This window comes from Acomys russatus, chromosome 9 (genome assembly GCF_903995435.1).
Source record: "Acomys russatus chromosome 9, mAcoRus1.1, whole genome shotgun sequence".
NCBI classification, from domain to species: Eukaryota; Metazoa; Chordata; class Mammalia; order Rodentia; family Muridae; genus Acomys; species Acomys russatus.
The window spans coordinates 4,565,473-4,585,767 of NC_067145.1; the positions used below are offsets into that span (position 1 = coordinate 4,565,473).

The 20,295-nt window shown below is 35.3% G+C and overlaps 1 protein-coding gene across 2 annotated transcripts in view; it reads right to left on the reverse strand.

Moving 5' to 3' along the window:
* The window catches only part of Nipbl (NIPBL cohesin loading factor), a 93,078-nt gene that overhangs the window by 65,992 nt on the left and 6,791 nt on the right, over positions 1 to 20,295 (reverse strand). For both annotated transcript variants that reach the window (XM_051150936.1, XM_051150937.1), the window contains exons 4-9: positions 18,678 to 18,777; positions 17,952 to 18,103; positions 14,655 to 14,815; positions 13,863 to 13,959; positions 11,334 to 11,960; positions 1,875 to 3,479 (exon numbers count right to left, since the gene is read on the reverse strand). In XM_051150936.1, the coding sequence (XP_051006893.1) occupies positions 1,875 to 3,479; positions 11,334 to 11,960; positions 13,863 to 13,959; positions 14,655 to 14,815; positions 17,952 to 18,103; positions 18,678 to 18,777 (2,742 nt within the window). The remainder of the gene's footprint in view (positions 1 to 1,874; positions 3,480 to 11,333; positions 11,961 to 13,862; positions 13,960 to 14,654; positions 14,816 to 17,951; positions 18,104 to 18,677; positions 18,778 to 20,295) is intronic.

A 20,295-nucleotide genomic window follows, 5' to 3' on the forward strand; every position in this document is an offset into this window, starting at 1 on the left:
TGTATACCAAGTGCACGCTTCAGTATAGATCCCCTGGAGCTGGAGTTATGGATGGTTATGAGCCACCACATTGGGCTCTGTGGGAGCAACAGTGCTCTTAACTATGTACCCATTTCCCCAGCCGTCAAGTGAAGATATTCCACCGCACTTCTGAGTGTCATTGTTTATGTTGGTAATTACTGCTATCAAACTGTTAAGGCATGTTAGCTGATCATGCCACTCTTAAAGAATTACATTTTGTTATTTAATATACTTTATTTGTAGACATACTGTACATAATATTCTGATAAAACTTAAAGACTTTAAGAAGCAATTGGAGGAAAGATACATTCATGTTAAATAATAACCACCACCTTTCAGTTTGTAGTTCTGACTGCTCTAAACAAAACCGAGAAGGGGAAAAATATCAGGAACTCAGAAAGCTTGTTTTTTTAGAAACAAAATAGCAGTTAAAAAATAAAGTGAATATTTGATACAAATAAAGCAAAAGTAAAACAGATTAGTCACAAATTGCTTTGAGTGAAGAGATGTTTGAGATACTATTTTCCATGGTAGACAAGCTACAACAACATGATACAAATAGCAATAATCTGTTTTGATTATACCGCAATGATACACAGTTGACCTTTTTGTGAAGATACAAATTTTCTCTATCTATGCTGAACATTACAGTAGCCAATAGTCACATGTGACTACTGAGAAAGATTTTAATACTTATTTACATTAATCTCAACTAAAACAGCCAAAAGGCTACTGACTACCAACGGGACACTAATTCTGGATTTCACATATTTCTTTATAAGAATAAAGTTAAGTTGGTTTTTTTTTTGTTTGTTTGTTTTGTTTTGTTTTTTGATTCAGGGTCTCTCCGTACAAGCCTTGGCTGTCCTGGACTTGCTTTGTAGAACAAGCTGGCCTCGAACTCACAGCGATCCACCTGCCTCTGTCTTCTGAGTGCTGGGATTAAAGGGGTGTGCCACCATGCCTGGCTAAAGTTAAGTTTTAAGTGAAGGTCACAAAATGAAACCCTAAAATATCAAATCAACTTTTGGCTCTACTTCCTTCAGAACTGTCATTTATTTAGATTACATTATTAAGTTAAACATAGACAAAGTAGGTCTTGCCACATGGCTCCATTAAAAAACTATATTTTAAACACAGGTATACAAAGGGATACAAGATTATATTTTCATAAACTGCAATTACATTCTCAACACTTAATTTTAGTCAGGTAACTAGATAGCTTAATTTAGCAACCATGCAAAAATAACACCAACTTCAAGTCCACATATTAACAATTTAAACCAATTAAGAAATTAACACCAATCCCTGCCTTCTTATATTTTTAAGTTATAAAACCTATTTTCACCAACTGCCTCCCCAGAAAATAACATTTTATATAACTTTATAAACAATAAAAATTCAAATGATTCATCAATAACTAAACCATAAGGTCTGTAAGGAAACAGTGTAAGACAATTAAAATTATAGACTTGGTCTTGTATACTATATATAACATTACTGAGACACTAGAAATGAAGTACTTGATTGTAGCATGTATATCTATAGTCAAGGTATCTTTTTAGAGCTAACTATGTCTACCACAATATATTATTCACTGATTAACAAGTAATTTTCAGAAATCCCTGAAAGAATATCTTTTTATACCTAGACAGATGACTATCATGACTGGTTCAAGTACAGGTGGGAGAAAAAAAGCTTACTAAAATTTTTAAACCTATATTCCTGAAAAAAATTCACTGTTGCTTTATATAAATGTTGTATTTTCATGCATCAGCTTTATCAGTTCTGTAGATTTCCATTGCTTATATTCAGCAAACTTAAATAATACAATGACAGTGAAGGACTCTTACCTTTATTTGACTTTGATGGCTTATTCTTGATCGACTTAAGGGAACTTCTTGCTTTATCCTCTCTGTCTTTAATTAGCTTCTGGACATCATCCAGGGATAATTTTTGCAGAACTACTACAGGCTTCGCTCCTTTGTTTAGATCTTCAACTAATCCCATTTTTTCTACTTTGTCTTTCTGCTCTCCTTTTGTGTCCATTTTCTTAGTTTCCTGAGTAATATTGCCATCTTTATCCCTCTTGATTTTTGGAATGACGAAATTTTTCAGTGCACCAGACCTGCCCCCCAACAAATAGCTTGGAAATTCAGCCTTACTGTCAGTGTGTGCTTTATTACTGTCTACTTTACTTCTGTTACCCTCTGTCCTTTTGTCATCTTTACTATTTGGTGACTTAAAACCAGGTCTTGATTTATTAGTATCTCCTTGTTTTACACGAGGACTGTCGGGTCTTGATTTTTGTTCCCCAGAAGGTCTGTCCCGTGAGTCCCCTGATTCATGCCTGTGTTTTCGTTCTAGCTTTTCAGTTTTTGAACCATCAGATTTAATGCTATGCTCATTTCTACTAGAAGATCTCAGTGTTTCTGGTCTTCGGACCCTTGACTGATCCCCCCGATGTCGCTCTGACTCACCCCTGTCCTCTGATTTTTGTTTGCTATCATGGTCACGTCTTAGTGACTCAGATCGCCCATCAGGTCTCTGCTTTAAGGCTTCAGCTCTTTCTGATTTTAAGCGCGGTGAGTCAGATTTGCTATCCGGTTTATGCTTAGACACATCGGGTTTTTTCTCTGTGGATGGCTTTCCAGAATCCCTCCTGTTCTCATGCCTATGTTTTGGGGTTTCAGGCCGGCCTTCACCTTTCTGCTTTGGGGTTTCAGGCCGGCCTTCACCCTTTTGCTTTGGAGTCTCAGGCCGGCCTTCACCTTTCTGTTTTGGGGTTTCAGGCCGACCTTCACCCTTTTGCTTTGGAGTTTCAGGCCGGCTTTCAGCTTTCTGCTTTGGGGTTTCAGGTCTTGATTTTGTTGTTTCTGACCTGGTATTATTTTGTTTGTTGTCATTTGGTTTTGTGTCACATAGTCTATTTTCATTCTGTTTAGACTCAACTACAGCACTCTCAATTTTGGATTCTGTAGTTTTGTTCTCATTCTGGTTCGGTTCTTCTATTTGGGTCTCAGTTTTAGTTTCTAACTTACTTTCATTTGACTTTGACTCCACTAGTTGGTTTTCATTTGGCTTAGATTCTGCCAACCTACTTTCATTTTGTTTCATTTCGCTTTTTGAGAGGTCAGGGTCAGACTTTTTTTTAGGAGTCTCAGGATGGTTTTCTGGTATAGACTTAAGACTTCCAACAATATCTTCCTGAAGAACAGAAATGGGTGCATCATTACATTGTTTGGTTTCTTCAGGCTTTTTTATGGAGTCTGAGTCCTGAGTTACAGAAGCCTGAGAGTCCACTCTTCCTGCCTGATGAAGATCAATGCTAACCATTAATGCTGGCCGTGACCCATTTCCCGTAGAACCCGTCTCCTGAGAAGCTGGTCTATTACCTCCTGTAGCACCCCCAGCCTCCTGTGGGTAAGAATCTTGTTTTCTTTTTTTCAAAGGCTTATCTGAAATTTAAAGATAAATATTCAATATCAGTATCAAAAAATTCTCATCTTATTGGAAACAATTTTAAAAATCGTAACTTTTAAAAATGTATTAATACAAATATAAGTATGCAGATAAAAAGAGCATAGATTTGAGGAGATCTGTGTGCTTACTGATCTTTAATAATAGAGAAAAGTAAAAGTAATTCAATAGCATTCAATAGCATTTTTGAGTACATAAGTACAAGAATACAAATGAATAGAACTTATAATACACACATTAATTTATGTTTATATATAAAAAAAACCAAGCTAAGCAACTTATAAGACTAGCTATAAGTCATATATTTTTTACTTAAGATCATGTTAATTGTTAAAACAATTAAAAGGCCTAACTCTTCCAAACACAATTGGAAACACAATATTTTACTAAATGCAAAACATATAACATAAGAAACAAAATAAAAAGTAGATCTAAGTTATATCACTGTAAAAAGATAAATGATGGGAGAATAACAAAACACTCTGATTTTGCCATTATACTTTAATCTAGAATTCAAATTCTGCAGGTGTGAACAGGGCACGTGGAATTTAAAAGCCAACTTATAATGTTTGAAGTAAAATTGAATAGGGACTCTATTATCAGTGGCATACTCAAAAGCATGGAATAGCTTTCCTGTTTTTCTTAGATAAATCCTGTCTTTTTGTTTGTGTGTTTGAGTCAGGGTCTTGCTATATAAATTAATCTGGGTGGTAACTTACAGCGTAGCCCAGAGTGGTTTTGAACTCTGGATGCTCCTGCCACAGTCTCCTGTGCAGGAGACTATAAGCATGTGCTTTAATTTAGTTAAATAAATCTTGTTTTGAGCAACCTGTGGTTCATTCTCGTGATTTATATTACTGACCATGGGGATGGGGAATGGAAGAACATGGTATTCTGAAATATGACACAAGCATACTAACACGAATCTACTATCCCATAGACAGTGAGACACTTTTAGCAGCTGTGCATTTCTATGTTTGTTTGATTCTATTTTTAACTAAGAAGATGTCTGGTTCACTGTCTATGAACTCTAGGTGTGTGTGTGTCCTGGATTTGTTCTATAGACCATGCTGGCCTTGAACTCACAGACATCTGCCTGCCTCCACCTCCTGAGTGCTGAGATTACAAAGGTGCACCACTGCGCGCAGTTGAATTTCTAATTCTTAAGAACAGTTAGATTTATAGTACTTTGCGGATTTTGTCTATTCAAGTTATTTGCCACACTTCTTGACTGTTTTAAAAATAATTATTAGTTACCACTTTAAGAAGAGAATTTCTAGATCCCCAGATAGTATCCATCAATGGGATACATCACTTAAGGAAAACAGTATCACAGGGTGAAAACTCCAAAGCAATAAGTGAAAAATCATTACTTTATTGTAGTAGAATAAAATCCTGAAAATATTTTTAAGTTTGTAATGCTACCTTTATCTATCAATGTTATATACCATTGTTTTATTATCAAAGACAGAAGGAGCAGATCACGCCAATTTAAAATCTAGTCAAATGTAATGAAAATGTATTTGAGGGCTGAATGTGTTTCAGTGGTAGAATGCTTGCTTAGAATGTATGAGACCAAGAGTTTGACCTTCAAGATCCCTCAACATAATTTGCTCTTTGTGTTACACAGAAGTCAACCCATAGACACACACACTGCAGTTCTGAAACAATATTAAAATATTATCATTGTTACCATTACATTGTTTTCCCAAGTTCCAAATAGCCTTCCAGATAAAAGTGTATATATAGCCTTTTGCATAAATGCCTAAGGAAAAAATTCTCAGAAAAATACTAAAATTATGTTTATAGAATCTGTTTAAAATACTTTCACATAAGACAATTATTAAATGACAAACAAAATGCCTTAATAATCTTATCCTTTAAACCTTTATGACAAAAACAGAAATTCATATAACTTAAGACTTCTATATTTTCAAGGCAAAAGACTTTTGTTTCTGTTTGTTTTTTGAGACAGAGTTTCTCTGTGTAGCATTGGCTGTCCTACAACTCTGTAGACCATCAAGAGATCCGCCTGCCTCTGCTCCCTGAGTGCTGGGATTAAGGAGATGTGACACCACTGCCCGGCATGGCAACAGACTTTGTAAAATAGTAATTTACACATACTGCAGAACTAATATAATTAATCCCAGGCATCTGAAGAATGTTGTCAAATCTGTGGTTCATTCTTTCATACAATGTACACAAACTTATATATATATATACATGCATACATGCACGTGTACATACACACACACACACACACACACTTTTTTTTTTTTTAAAGAAATAAACATTAGCTTAGCAGGTAGAGTGTTAAAGGATTGGAAAAAAAAAAAAACAAAAAACCACTTAAAAGAGTTTACAGATATTCCTTGGCTGGTGCCGTAGTTTGAGCAGGACCCCTGGGCCCAGATCCGCCTGTCATAATGTTCTTCTTGTAGGTTTCTAGGACCCTCTGGATCCTTCTATTTCCCCATTCTCCCATGCTTCTCTCACCTAAAGTCCCAATAGGATGTCCCCTCCTCTGTCCCACTTTCCTGGTAAGTGAAGGCTTTCGTGGGACATGTCCCTTGGGCTAGTATGCAGATATAAGTGAGTATATACCATTTGAGTCTTTCTGCTTCTGGATTAACTCACTCATTATGATCATTTCTAGTTCAATCCATTTGTCCACAAATTCCGGGAATTCCTTGTTTTTAATAGCTGAGTAGTATTCCATAGCGTATATGTACCACAGTTTCTTTATCCATTCTTCTACTGAGGGACACTTAGGCTGTTTCCATGTTCTGGCTACAGGCCATAAATTTCAATCCCCTACCCAGATCTAGCCAATGGACAGGACATTCTCCACAGTTGAGCGGAGAGTGGGGACTGACTTTCACACAAACCCTGGTGCCCCATATTTGACCACATCCTCTGGATGGGGAGACCTGGTGGCATTCAGAGGAAGGATAGAAGGCTACCAAGAAGAGACTTGATACCCTATGAGCTTATACAAGGGGAGGAGGTCCCCCTCAGTCACAGACATAGGGGAGGGGAGTAAGGGGGAAATGGGAGGGAGGGAGGAATGGGAGGATACAAGGGATGGGATAACTATTGAGATGTGAAATGAATGAATTAATAAAAAAAAAAAACCCACACAACAGAATTAAAAAAAAAGTTTACAGATCATTAACTTCATTCTAATTTACCTTTTCTTATTAAAATGAAAATGTGGCAAAAGGTAAATTTCTTAAAACGACAGTCTATGAATTGTAACACAACTGATAGTTTGTATATAAGCAATGCAGTATGATTAAGAAAGATCTTACTGGGCTGGAGAGATGGCTCAGCGATTAAGAGTATTGTCTGCTCTTCCAGAGGTCCTGAGTTCAATTCCCGGCAACCACATGGTGGCCCACAACCATCTGTGATGTGATCTAATGCCCTCTTCTGGCATAACAGGTGTACATGCAAAGCAGAGCACTCATACAATAAATAAAATACTTCTTTTAAAACAAATCTTACTTTTTCTATTATAAAGAAAATACTGCTGAGTAAAAATTTAAAACCAACCCACTTTCTCTCCTGTGCACCCCACTTCTCTCTGATAGTCTCAAGCTGGTGTGAGACTGGCTTTAGTGCCCAGGATGGCCTCAAATATTTTTCTTCCTGCCTGAACTCCTGACTGCTGAAATTACAGGTATGGATCACAAAATCATGTCTGAATTTTTCATCTGTTGAAAAATATTTAACTTTTTAAAAATTTTATAAAACAAGAAAATTTTATTGTTGTTGCAAGGAGTTGGGTTATAAGAGGAACAATACTGATTTCAAGGTCTGATTTGGTTCCCCCATTGGCTTATCCCCGTAAAAAGGCTCTGAATATGGACATGCCCACTTCTGTGGTGTCTTCACCATGTCATGACCTTCACCTAACAATGAGAGCCCACCTGTATCGAGTAATTTTAGGGTTTGGTACACCAATTACCTTTAATTCTTCTATGGTATCAGAAATCTTTTAAAATTGATTAATTCACTTTACATCCTAGTTGTAGTTCCCTCCCTCCTCTCCTGCCAGTTCCACCCTCTGTACCTCAATCCCCTTTTCTCTCCTCCTCAGAGAAGGGAGCCCCACCCAGAGAAAAGAGGAGCCCCACCCACCCGCCCACCCCAGCTCATCAAGCCACATCAGAAGTGAGCTTGTCTTTTCCCCAGTGGCCTGGCAGGGTATCAGGAATCTTAACATTAGCTATCAGAATTCACCATACTCCTGAAGAAAATGTGTACAAAGGATAATCTCGAAACCATTTGTCATCTAGCTGTGAATATATTGAAAATAAGTCAAGCTAAAACTCCCAGCTTCTTAGGCTTCTAAAACACAAATCGTAACAGTTACTAGATATACTTTAAGTAAAACCATAAACCACTTAGAGCAGAATGTCCAGTACCAGCGAGGACAAATGAAGATACTCCATACCTAACAACAGCACAGGCCAGGAGGCTCACTGGTTCCCTCTGCCCCACCATGTCAGAACTGCTATTTCAAAGAATAGGAGAAAATACAGGTTGACTGTCCCTTATCTGAAGTGCTTGGCACTGAAGCATTTCTGATTTTGACTTTTTCAGATTTTGAAATATTTTCATGGAGTTTACTAGCTGAATACCCCGAATCTCAAAATATAAAATTTATAATACTTTGGAACCTGAAAACTTGATGTTTAATAGGTTTTATATGTGAGAACATCCTGAATATTTTGGGGGAAGGGGAGAATCAAAGATGCTCAATTGATACTTGACTTCTTCTAAGAGCTATAGGCAGAGTATTCTGACAATATGACAAACATTAGGAAGATAGGCCATTTCTTACATTTGCTAATATGGAAAAGAGACAGTGGAAAAAGATAAAAATAGATAAATAAACAGAACTCCTTTAACAAAAAAGAAAGCAGGAATAATTTAGCACATGAAGGACAGATACAATTCTGATAGGTCATCCTAGAAGCAAAATAAACAGCTTTTAAAATTAATGTATACAATTATAGATGCTACAAGTATAAGCAAGACAGTTTGAAAAAATTACTTTTGGAATATGTAACATTAGATTGCAACTAGTCTTTTAGTGTGTATTTCTATGAACGTCCAAAGAAAGAACACAAATACCTAGCAGGCAGAAAAGAGTTTGCCTATGTGCAGAAGCAGGTAATCTTAGGTTTAAGCATGACCAAGGTACAATATTGAAGACTAATCTATTTCTTTTCTTGAATTTCAGTTATCAGCTTCTATTCTTACTTGTAAGATACAGGGTTTTAGTTTCTGTGTTTTTGTTTTTGACAGAAATCTTGCTCCCATAACAAATATCTGTCATGATAACTCAGACCCTACAAGTGTCCACAACAAGACTGTAGACTAGATAAGTAGTTCAACACGCTCCTTGTTTCCGCAATACAACAAACGTGCTCAGAGCCATATTCTAGAATATAGTAAAAGTCAACTTCAGAATTTAGTTTTAAAATCAAAATAATGGTAAGAAATGATGAATTAATTTCAAGTGAGTATTGTATTTTCTCAGGGTTTACTTAACAAAATCACCACTTCTATTTATAAGTTTTCCTATAACCTTGGAATACCATAGTACATCATTTTAATCTCACCAAATCTCCATATAATTTATCTATGGGACATTACAAATTGGTATCAGAAAACAACTTAAAAATGACAACTGTGACATGAAGTTAGTAAGACCCACTTTATTGTTATAGTCACAGAACTTGTGTCACCCTTCACTAACACTATGCTGGCTTCATCCTCTAAATTTATATTATATTTGTTTTAGCCACACAGTCACAGATTATGGAGTAAGCTATTTAGATGATTCAAAGTAAAATATATATTATACTTTTCTGGAAGAATAATAAACTGTAATTGCTTTGTTTTATTCTCCCAAAGAAGTTAGGACTAAAAATCAAGTTTACTGTTAAGCAAATTATACCTAGTGTAATTACCTTTATATTCACTCCACTTTTCACAAATATTTACTTTATGCGCATGCATGTTTTGCTTGCAGGTTATATCTGTGTACCATGAATCTGCCTCATGCTTGCCAAGGTCAGAAGGGAGTGACACATCCCTTGGGACTAGAGTGATGGAAGGTTATGAGCCACATGTGGGTGTTGGGATCAAATGTGGGTCCTCTGTAAGAACAAGCATGCTTAACTGCTGAGCCTTTCTATGCACCTTACTTCACTTTAAAAACTAAATTTATCTTACTTTTGTTCATGTGCGTGTGTCTATGTTCACATGTGTGCAGGTACCTGCAGAGAAGAAAAGAGGGCAGAGGGCACTGAACCCTCTAGAGCTGTAGCTACAGGCAGTTGTGAGTGCTAAGACCAAACTTCCGTCCTCTGCCAAGAACAGAGTATGTCCTTATCCACTGAGTCGTGTATCAGACCCCTCATTCCACGTCAGAACAGAATCTGCCACCATCATGTCTCACAGAAATTTCATCCTCTACACTACACTACTACTACTTTTGGTCAAGCCAATCACAGTTTTGAATATTTGTGGCAAAACTGTCATGAAGGAGCCCCAAATTCTGTGTAGATCAATATTATCAAGAAAAGCTGAATAACTTAACATGCACATATTTTTTATAAAGTCAGAGAATACAATGTACATTACAACTATACCAAAACCCATATTACAAACTAAAAAAGAATCAGCAACACTTTCTTTATCTTTAACAAATGTTTATGACCAAGTCTTTCAAAATGCCAAAAAGAAAGACCATTAGAGACTCTAATTCTCAACCAGGAAAATAAAGAATTTATGGTTCCTAGTTATGATTTCTACTGTGAACATTAAAGTATAATAAGTTATAACTATTTGTCATCAACAATGTTAGGCGTCATCATGACAGGAGAGACACCGTGAACTCCGACATACTGCTTAGAGGAGAGCACAGGTCTTTAGTTATGAACGTGTCACATGGCAGATAGGCAGAAATGAGCTCTATTCACCATCAAGAAATAAAATCAAACAACAAAGCATGCTGTAAGTCTGAATAATCAAGTGTACACACACATTTATAAACAGATCACACTCATAAATTATATTAGTAATTTTAATAGCTCATGCACCTCGCTTAAAATTTTTAAAGCATTTACCAAATAATTAAGCACTAGAGACTCAAGCTCATAATAAAAGTATTCCTTCAAACTGTGCTCTATTGTACACTAGTCTGATAAAAGGGAAAACTTAATTGTGATCACCATCAAAAGATCTTTGATCCTTAGGGTGTGCTGTTTAAATCACAGGTATCAGCCAGCCACCTGGTCTGTACCTGCTTTGACATAAGCTAGCAGTAGAAAAAAATCTGGTGGTGTGTAATTGTGTCAAAATATCTTGGAGAAAGTGAGTGTAATACTGAAACAGTAATGCTTACTTTAGTAAAAAATATAAGTAGGGGCTGGAGAGATGGCTCAGAGGTTAAGAGCACTCTCCTGCTCTTTCAAAGGTCCTGAGTTCAATTCCCAGCAACCACATGATGGCTTACAACCATCTACAATGAGATCAGGTGCCCTAGCTGGTGTGCAGGTGTACATGCAAACAAAACACTGTATACATAGTAATAAATAAATAAATAAATCTTTAACAAAAAAAAAAAAAAAAAAAAAAAAAAAAAAAAAAAAAAAAAAAATATAAGTAAAGTCGTATAGTTCAAAACTGATAATACATGGTACAGAATGATCAAATCTGATACAGTTGCTTCAGACAGTGAATGGAGTTCACACATGAGAATGACACAAGGACCAACCCCACACAGACACTGAAGCAGTAGAGAGAGCCCTTACCTTTATCTTGAACCTCCTTGGAGAAGCGCTCCCTTTCAATGGCTGACTCTCTCTCTATCCGCTCAATTTCAGCCAATGCGTCCAATTCCACTTCGTCATATATAGGGCCCTGTTGTGATACCTGTTGCTGATTCTGCACTACAGAAGTCTGTGGTTGTTTTGTAGCAACTGAAGTGTTCTGTTGTAAAACAGGCACTTGATTTGCTGGAAGGAATGCTGTTTGTTCTTGCTGCGACAAACACTGAGCAGCATTAAGTGGGCGGTTTACATCCTGTGGAGTAATGGGTGTTTTTGAAGTCTGTCCTGGATACTGCACATTAAAAGGAATATCATTTTCTGAAACATTGCTATTTTCCATACCAGATAGCATATCCTCTTGCTGGTCCATATCAGAAGATCTTACACGAGAAAGTCTTAACGTGAGTTTAGTAGAGTCCTTGGTTGGAGAACTAATTATATCATACATTGCAGCTTTCTCATTCTGGTCTTTTTCATCCTTGCCTAATTTCATTTTCTTTTGCTTTTTTTGTTTTCTCTCTGGAGAATCTAGTAAGATATCTGGAGGAACATCTCGAGGTGACGAACAAGGTAAAGACTGGGACTGTAGAATTAAAGGTGGTCTTGATCCTAGAAAAGCAATTCAGCAGAAACAGTTGTGCCACTTCACACATTTTATTTTATTTTATTTTATTTTATTTTTATTTACACATTTTATTTTATAGTATAATAAAAATATTAAGTGATAATACAGTGAAGCTGAATCAAATACTAAGAAACCATCCACTCCAAGGTACTTTGGAACTGTATCTTGACCTGTAAAGATACTTCATGTAACACTTGACTTTATTTTTGAGACAAAGACTCAGGCTACACTGGCAGGCCCTGAATTTGGTGGGAAACCAACAATGACTTTCAACTCCTGATATGGCCATCTGCTCTCTACTGCTGGAATTACCTGAGTGACCACCATGCTTGATTAATTCATTTATTTTTAAGGACATTCTTGAGCATTATTGTCACAATTTTGCTAAAAAAGGAACATGTTTTACATAAGTAAGAAAAAATTTAAAAGTTAAATAGCTAACAAACAAGAAAAGCTAAGCATCAGATTTATCTGAAAATTTTATATGGTGCTATGCTTTTCTACTTAAAGTTTGTGTGGTAAATTATATATGCTTTAGAAAAAGCTTTAAACTTCAACAATTTAAGGCAGGTTGTAATCCCAGCGCTTGGGGAGGCAGAGGCAGGTGGATCTCTGTTAGTTCGAGACCAGCCTGGTCTACAGAGGGAGTTTAGGACAGCAAAGGCTACCCAGAAAAATCCTGTCTCAAAGAACCAAAACAAATAGCAAACAAACAAAGCCAACTTCCTTAAAATTTGCCTTAAAATCAAATCAAAATACACTAATGTTTTAAGAGTAACTGGAAAGCAACCTGCTAAAATGAGAGTTAGGTTTCTGATGTATAATGTATTTGTGGTACTGTTTGTATTGTTTCCATGTCAAGTTTTCTACTGTGTATCTATCTACCATCATTTACCTGCCTTTTAAGTGTCAGAAGAAAAGTGGGTGGGTTGTTTACAGTAACTATCTATTACAGCTAGCCCTGCATGTTTTGCTATCCCTTCTTACCTTGACAAAACTTGAATGATAAATACCCAACTGTGGTGGCTAAGCTATAAACAGAATTAACTTGGAAGTTCTTTTCTTTCTTAGTAGCTGGGTTTTTAAACCCCTCAAAATGTATACATTTATTGAACTAACATACCACACATGCTGCTTTCTCACTCTGATCTTTTTATCATTCTTGCCTAATTTCATTCATTCATTTATTCATTCGCTTGTTTATTTATTTTCTCTGTAGAGAATCTAGTAAATGACCTGGTGAAAAATACTGAAGAGATAGGTTCAGCCTCTACTTTATAAAGAAAGTCCTTGAGTTTAAACACTATCTGCAAAAACAAAGTGCTTTACCATCTGGGGAGGAGGAGTCTTTATTAGAAATTCACAAGGAAATGATACATATCTTGCAACTTAGTGTCTTTTTTCTAAAGACACAGTTTGACTGTGTATCCTAGGTTGACCTGGAACTCAGAGAGATCCACCAGTCTCTGCCTCCCAACTGTTAGGATTAAAGGTCAAAAAGGGGACATGGGTTTCTAAAGATAGAAATCTTGAAAATAGGGTAAAAAGAAGCCTGTAGAGATGCATTAATATTGAAAAAAAAATCAATGAAAAGAGCAGGAAGAAAGCTGACCAGTTCAACATGGAGTAAGTTTTTTCCAAGAGCTGGACAGGTGAATCTGACTGAACAGTTCCAACATTTAAGAGAGGTGAGGATGGCTGTGATTGTGAAAGGCCACGGGATTCTTAATGAGAATGATACTGTATAAACCTAAGAATACTGTAAGAGTGTACTGGGATTTAACAAAGATAAAGATGAACAGCTTAAATGAATTTGAACCTAGGTATTTGTTCTAGATCTACTTCAACTATGAAATACACAGAAGAAGGTCTAGTTATAATAATACCTTTAGGAGTTCCGTCACTTCCAGCGGGGGAACACACTGGCTGTGGCGATCTCAAGGGAAAAGATGCAGTATTCCTCATTGTTGAAGAATCGCCATCCTAAGAATAAAACGTAAAATTTCTATCTTGAATGCAACGAGATGGTTTATTGAAATCTTAAAGAGAACTAATTCAAGACATAAATTACTGACAGGTGAAATACTGAAATTCAGTAGCCTGATTCTGTTCTTTCCTGATTTCTTTATGGTATATCTTAGATAAATTGAAATAGTGTCCAAAACTGCCTATGCATGGCAATGAATAAAGAAAACTGACATTACAAAGCTGCTCCATTTTGGTTTGTTTTCTATAAAAGGAGATGTAAGGCTGTCAGTGTCTTGAGAACAGGGTTCACTGCCATCTCTGTTACCTTTAGATATGGGCAATTTACATAAAAGTACAATGACATCCATAATAAAAATTTCCTATATGTAAAATATTTTAATGAGAAATATTAAATATAAAGAATGGTAGAAGTTTGAAAATATCTCAGAAAAAAAGCCATATACTGACAAATAAAAGTTTGCTACTTGAGAGACTATTTTGGTATAAGCACTATCAATTAAAACAAAAATTTAATCCCACTTTATGGATTAAGCCCTGTGGGAAACAGGAGCCATGGTGTCCATACCTAGATTCTCAGATTCTAGTATAATTTTCAAGGTAGAGTAGGTATCCTTCACCTGTGCTATGAAGATGCTGGGCTACAGACAGACATACGCCATTACTGCCCTGACCACCAGCGCATTACATACGTCACTACTTAGCCTGTGCACCATGTGTAGGTAGTCGTCACTTGAGCCGTGTCTAGGGTTATCAGCATGATGATTAGCTGAGTTGCCAGATAATGGACCAGAAACTTTGTTATCATGGATGTTTCGCAAGCCACCGGCAACAATAGGACTTGATACCGATGCTGAAATAAAAAAAATTTTTAAATATAAAAATTAACTAGAGAAATTCTTAGAAAATAATTAAAAGAATATTTTAAACACACACAAGTTATAAAGAATATAATGAACATTTATGTACTGATCCTTGTCAACATAGCAAGTTTGAAGCCAGCAGGGGCTACAAACAGCCTATCTCAAACCAAAACAAGCACAGACACTGAGTACAAATCTTAATACTGTGATAGCTGTCACTCAGATGCATCTTTAAAAGAACTGTAATATGTGTAAAGGCAGACATGTATAGCGCTCTCTATACTTGTGTTTTTTCTGTTCTCTTTTCCTTTTTTCCCCACAGCAGAGAATAGCTTGGCTTCACACCACTCTATTTATGCATGCATATCTTTATACTTTTGTTGTAAATAAACATATTCTCAAATATACTGTTTTGAATATAATGTTCCAAACTTTCTGTTTGCAAGTCCGTTTATAACTTGTTTTTCTCTTTCTTTCAAACAGGGCCTCATATGGCCCAGGATGGCCTCATATTCTTTGGTAGCTGAGGACTTCCTGAGCTTTGGTGCCCTGCCTCTACCTGCTGACTGCTGGGACACCAAGGCCGTGCCACCTGGTTTTGTACAGTGCTGAGGACAGAATCTCGGGCTTCATGAATGCTGAGCATACAACTTCCTTTTTAACTGGTTATTATGCTGTGGATTTTCCATTTTATTACATATGCAGTCTTAAATTTATTTGTTTTAAATAAACAATAACATATATTCTGCTTTATAATGTACAAATGTATTTATTCATTTATATGGGAACAGTTGGATTACTTAAACTATTGGGCATCACTGTTTATGATATGTACATGAGCTTTTTAATAAATGTTCAAAGACTTAGAACAATGAATAAGATTACTAGTTACATACATTTAAAGTCTTTCTGAATGCTATCAAATAACTGAACAAATTGCTTAACTCCCTTAACTCATTAATAGTATATGAAAATTCTCACTGCTTTATATACTTACCTATTTGTGTTATTCTTGAAGGTGAAAAATATTCTTGATAGTCGTTTTAGTTACCATTTCTTAATTAGTAGCAAAGCCAAGATTCTTTCATGTATACTGTCGTTTATATTCCCTCCTTACTAAAGCCACAGGAAAATTTTTATATATTTTGTAAAATTTTATGAAAGTAAACTTTATTTTTAAGAATATTGTGGGTACAACCATCTATAATGTGATCTGATGCCCTCTTCTGGCCTGCAGGTGTACATGCAGGCAGAGCACTGTATGTATAGTAATAAATAGATAAATCTTAAAAAAAAAAAAAAAAAAAGAATATTGTGGGTAAATGACCCAATTATACTTTCTTTCCCAACTGTCTCAGCACAATTAATTAAAGAAATGATATCCCCTATTATAACACAGTACATTACATATTATTATCATATTATGTATTATCCCCCACTGAGATATGTTTGCAGCTTTCGTTTGCTTTATGAGTATGTTCCTAGACGCTTTACCATACTGCACTTTAGCACGCATTACTTTTCCATGCCTGTACTAGGAATACAACAACTTTGATTCCTGTTAGATTGTGCTATACAATGGTCCTTCTTAAAATATACTATCCAAAAAGAGAGCCCAGCTGGATGTGGTAATGCACGCCTTTGATCTCAGCACTCAAGAGGCAGAGGCAGGTAGATCTTTGTGAGTTAAAAGGCCAGCCTGGTCTACATAGTGAGTTTCAGGATAGCTATGGCTATATAGAGACCCTCTCTTAAAAAACAAAACAAGACAAAACAAAATCAAAACCAGAAACCAAAACAAAACAGAATGAAACACCAAAAAAGAGGACATGAATTTGAAAATGAGCAAAGAGGAGTGATATGGGAGAGTTTAGAAGGAGGGAATGAGGTAATCATAATACCAGTGTTCCGTTTCTCATACTCTAAAGTTTCCTGTTTCCAATTCTTTTCTGTCTGACTGACTGACGATGTATTTTGTGCAGAAATATCTAGGGAGTGTTAACTCCTGAGTGATTTTTTAAAAAAAGTTTTTGTGGTGTCTGAACATTCTAAATGACTCATTACTGAACATGGCCTTAAATTACATTTTTTCTTTTGATTCATTTTGAAAAATAAGTCTGTTTTGTTATTTAAAAAAAAGAGGGGGGTATCTACCACCCAACATCATCTGAGTTTCTTCGAGCACAAAATGATGTGCTTTCCTACATACACTCCTCCATGGCTGCTTGTATGTTAAAAGTCCTCTTTAGGTTTTTATCCTCTGATTTATTACATTTAAAATGTTCCCAATACCTTTGTGTGCCATATTATACTAATGCATAGCAAATATTAAGGCTACATTTATACACATCAAGCATGTTCAGTATTTACATTAAATTCAGTACATATTCCAAATATGTGATTTGCCTCCACGTGTTTCAGTAAGTTAGTGTAAAATAGTCTCAATATAATATTTTATCTAGTTTTGGAAACTATAAGTTGGCTGTTTTGATAGATGACTAAATTAAAAGTTTGAATGTTAAAATGTTTTCAAATCAAGTTTGGCTTTATACATAAAAAAAATAATAACAAAAATAACAGCAATACAATATAATCATCTTCACACATGTAGAAACTAATGACTTACAGTAGTATTTAAAATTTGGTAAAAAAATAAAAAATAAATAAAATTTGGTATTATGAGAAACAAAACCACAAATGTTTGTTCTATTTTTTCTTGAGAATTTCTGCTCTTTAAATACTTATGGGCATAAAAATTTGTATTGCTAATACATTACTTAGTAGTCATGAAACAGTTAATCTTTAAAAGATAAAAATATAAACATGACATTGAGAATTGGCAGTATAGTGAAATTAATCCAATTCAGAAAATCCTGTATCTAACCATCTGTTTTTCTTTAATTATAAAGTAAATACATAACTGAAAGTTTTTCATAATATATGCTTAAAAAAAGAAATGTAATGTGTTTAAAGATTTAAACCACAATTAATATTTTTTGGACCAAGTGTGCAATATATTATTTTAGTTTATGCTTAAAAATATTTTTAAAGTGAACCTGTTTGGAATTATAGTTATTTAGGTATATACAATAGTTAATATAATTATTTAGGCACTGATGTTCTTACCTTGCTGCATCTGTGGATGCGTTGTGTAACTTGAAGGATGGGAATATGGCATGTATCCTGCAGGGCTCTGTGGGGCATATGGACTAGGCACTGGGCTATTTTGTTGTGGCATAAATCTGTTCCCAGAGCTTGTCTGTGGTGGCACAAACCGGCTAAAATCCAAATGAAATATATCAGGAAAAGAAATTAACAGGCTACTTCTTGAAATTTAAATGTGACAAAATTCTTTCAACTCCAATTTATATATAAAACCTATGCAAGCAGAAAACAGCAGAAATGTTTAACACATAAATTAACATTCATAATTTAAGAGTCACATCAAGTAATTAAAAACTTCTTTTATTTTATTCTATTTAGGAATACCAATCTATGTCTCTTAAAATGAACTTTGTCTTTCAAACGTTGTTATTTATAGCGGAGTCACTTTTTTTTTTTTTTGGTGGTAGTGCTGCTGGGAATTAACCCAGTAAACACAAGGCTTTATACATGTTAGGTAAGCACTGTGCCAATGAGCTCCATTAGCACCCCAAGCTTATCATTTATTTTATCAAACTCTGTAAAATTCAACTTATTATATGGTAGTTCCTTTAGTTAGTATAGTATATTAATTCCACATGCAGCACTCTTAATGTGAATGCTCATAAGAACTACTTAGCATGGGACTACATAGAATTCATGAGTATTACATAATGTTTAATAATGACATGTACATGAGTATCTACTTACCTGGAGGGGCTATGTGAGATAGTGGTTTGTTGGTAATTGGAAGATGCAGGACTACTGTGCATGGAATTCTGAGAAAGTTTATACTGAGACATCATCATTCCTGTTCAAAAGATAAAAAGCATTAAATATTTTTTTCTTCTTACAATAAAGAGTCAACTCACCCTTTTAAAAATGTTTTAAATTCCTTTCTCCAAGAAATGGTTTTGTTTGGGGGAAGCAATATATGGCTATTAGAAAAACTAAATTTCAAGAAAAATCCATTTTATATAACATAATTTTAATACCACTACTTTAATAGTAGAAATAAGAGATGATGCTAATGATCTTTATAGGGCAAGGAACGGAACACAAGGCAGCGTACACACTAGGCAGCGTACACACAAGGCAGCGTACACACTAGGCAGCGTACACACTAGGCAGCGTACACACTAGGCAGCATATACACAAGCCAGGTGCTCTAATCCTGAGCTACACCTCCAACTTTAGGTACATATTCTGTTATTACTTCATTTAGCTATTGTCAAAATACTATATATTTTCTTTTACTATAAGCCTATATCTGACTTCTTATTATATAGAAATTTTTAACATACACTTCTCCTGTGCTTAAGAACTTAATTTCACAACATTGTTTCACACCTAGGCTTAATTATTAATTTATCTATGGACCAAAAGTTTGAGATTCTGTAATTTCTACCTAAAATTCTCCTAACAAAACATGATGTTCCTATTTCTTCTTCTAAAATAACATTTTGCTACTTAGTAGGAATTAAAATAATATTTCATTAGCAAATGAAAATGTGAGGATAGCTTTCATTTATTTTTTTAAGGTTCATTTTTCTTCATTTATGTGTACGATTGTTTGCCTGCATGTAACATATGTGCACCACATGTGTGCCAGGTCTCCTTAGAGGCCGGAATACTGAATTCCCTGGAGCAGGAGTTACAGAGTTGTCAGCACCCATGTGGGTGCTGGGAACCAAACATGGACCATCTGTAAAAGCAGCAAGTGCTGTTAACCACAGAGCCATTTCTCCAGCTTTAAGATTCTGTTTCTTTTAAAGCTGGAATTTGCTTATTGATAGATGTACAAACGGCATTTTGTTATTAAGAAGCAGTAGAAAAATTCAGTTAAGCCAAAGAGAAAATTCTGCAGCTAACCCTTAATTTTCTTACATGACTTCGGGAACCAATAAGTTAATATTCCTAAATTTCACTTCTTGCTGTTGACATGAAAAGTACCTTTCATCAAAAATTCTCCAATATATGATATATATATATATATTTGCCAATAAGACTACAGAAGGATTCTAGTTCTACAGTCTGGAGTAGAATAAGATTAGGATCACGGCCGCCTCAAAGACTACCACTAAGAGTGTGAATAGCCGCATTTTCCAAGTACAATTCAGTACAAAATAGTGTTGTTCCATAACTTAATAGTTTAATGACTATAATAACTGTTCTGGTTGTCCTTTTTTATTGTAAGCAGGGAAGGCCATACTACAAGACAGAAATGATAAATGTTCTCCTTCTCAGTTAACAGCCATCACTCGGGCAAAGCTGAAATTACTAGTTTAAAAATAGTGGCTGTTTAAATAAAGAGGCAAATAAAATCAGA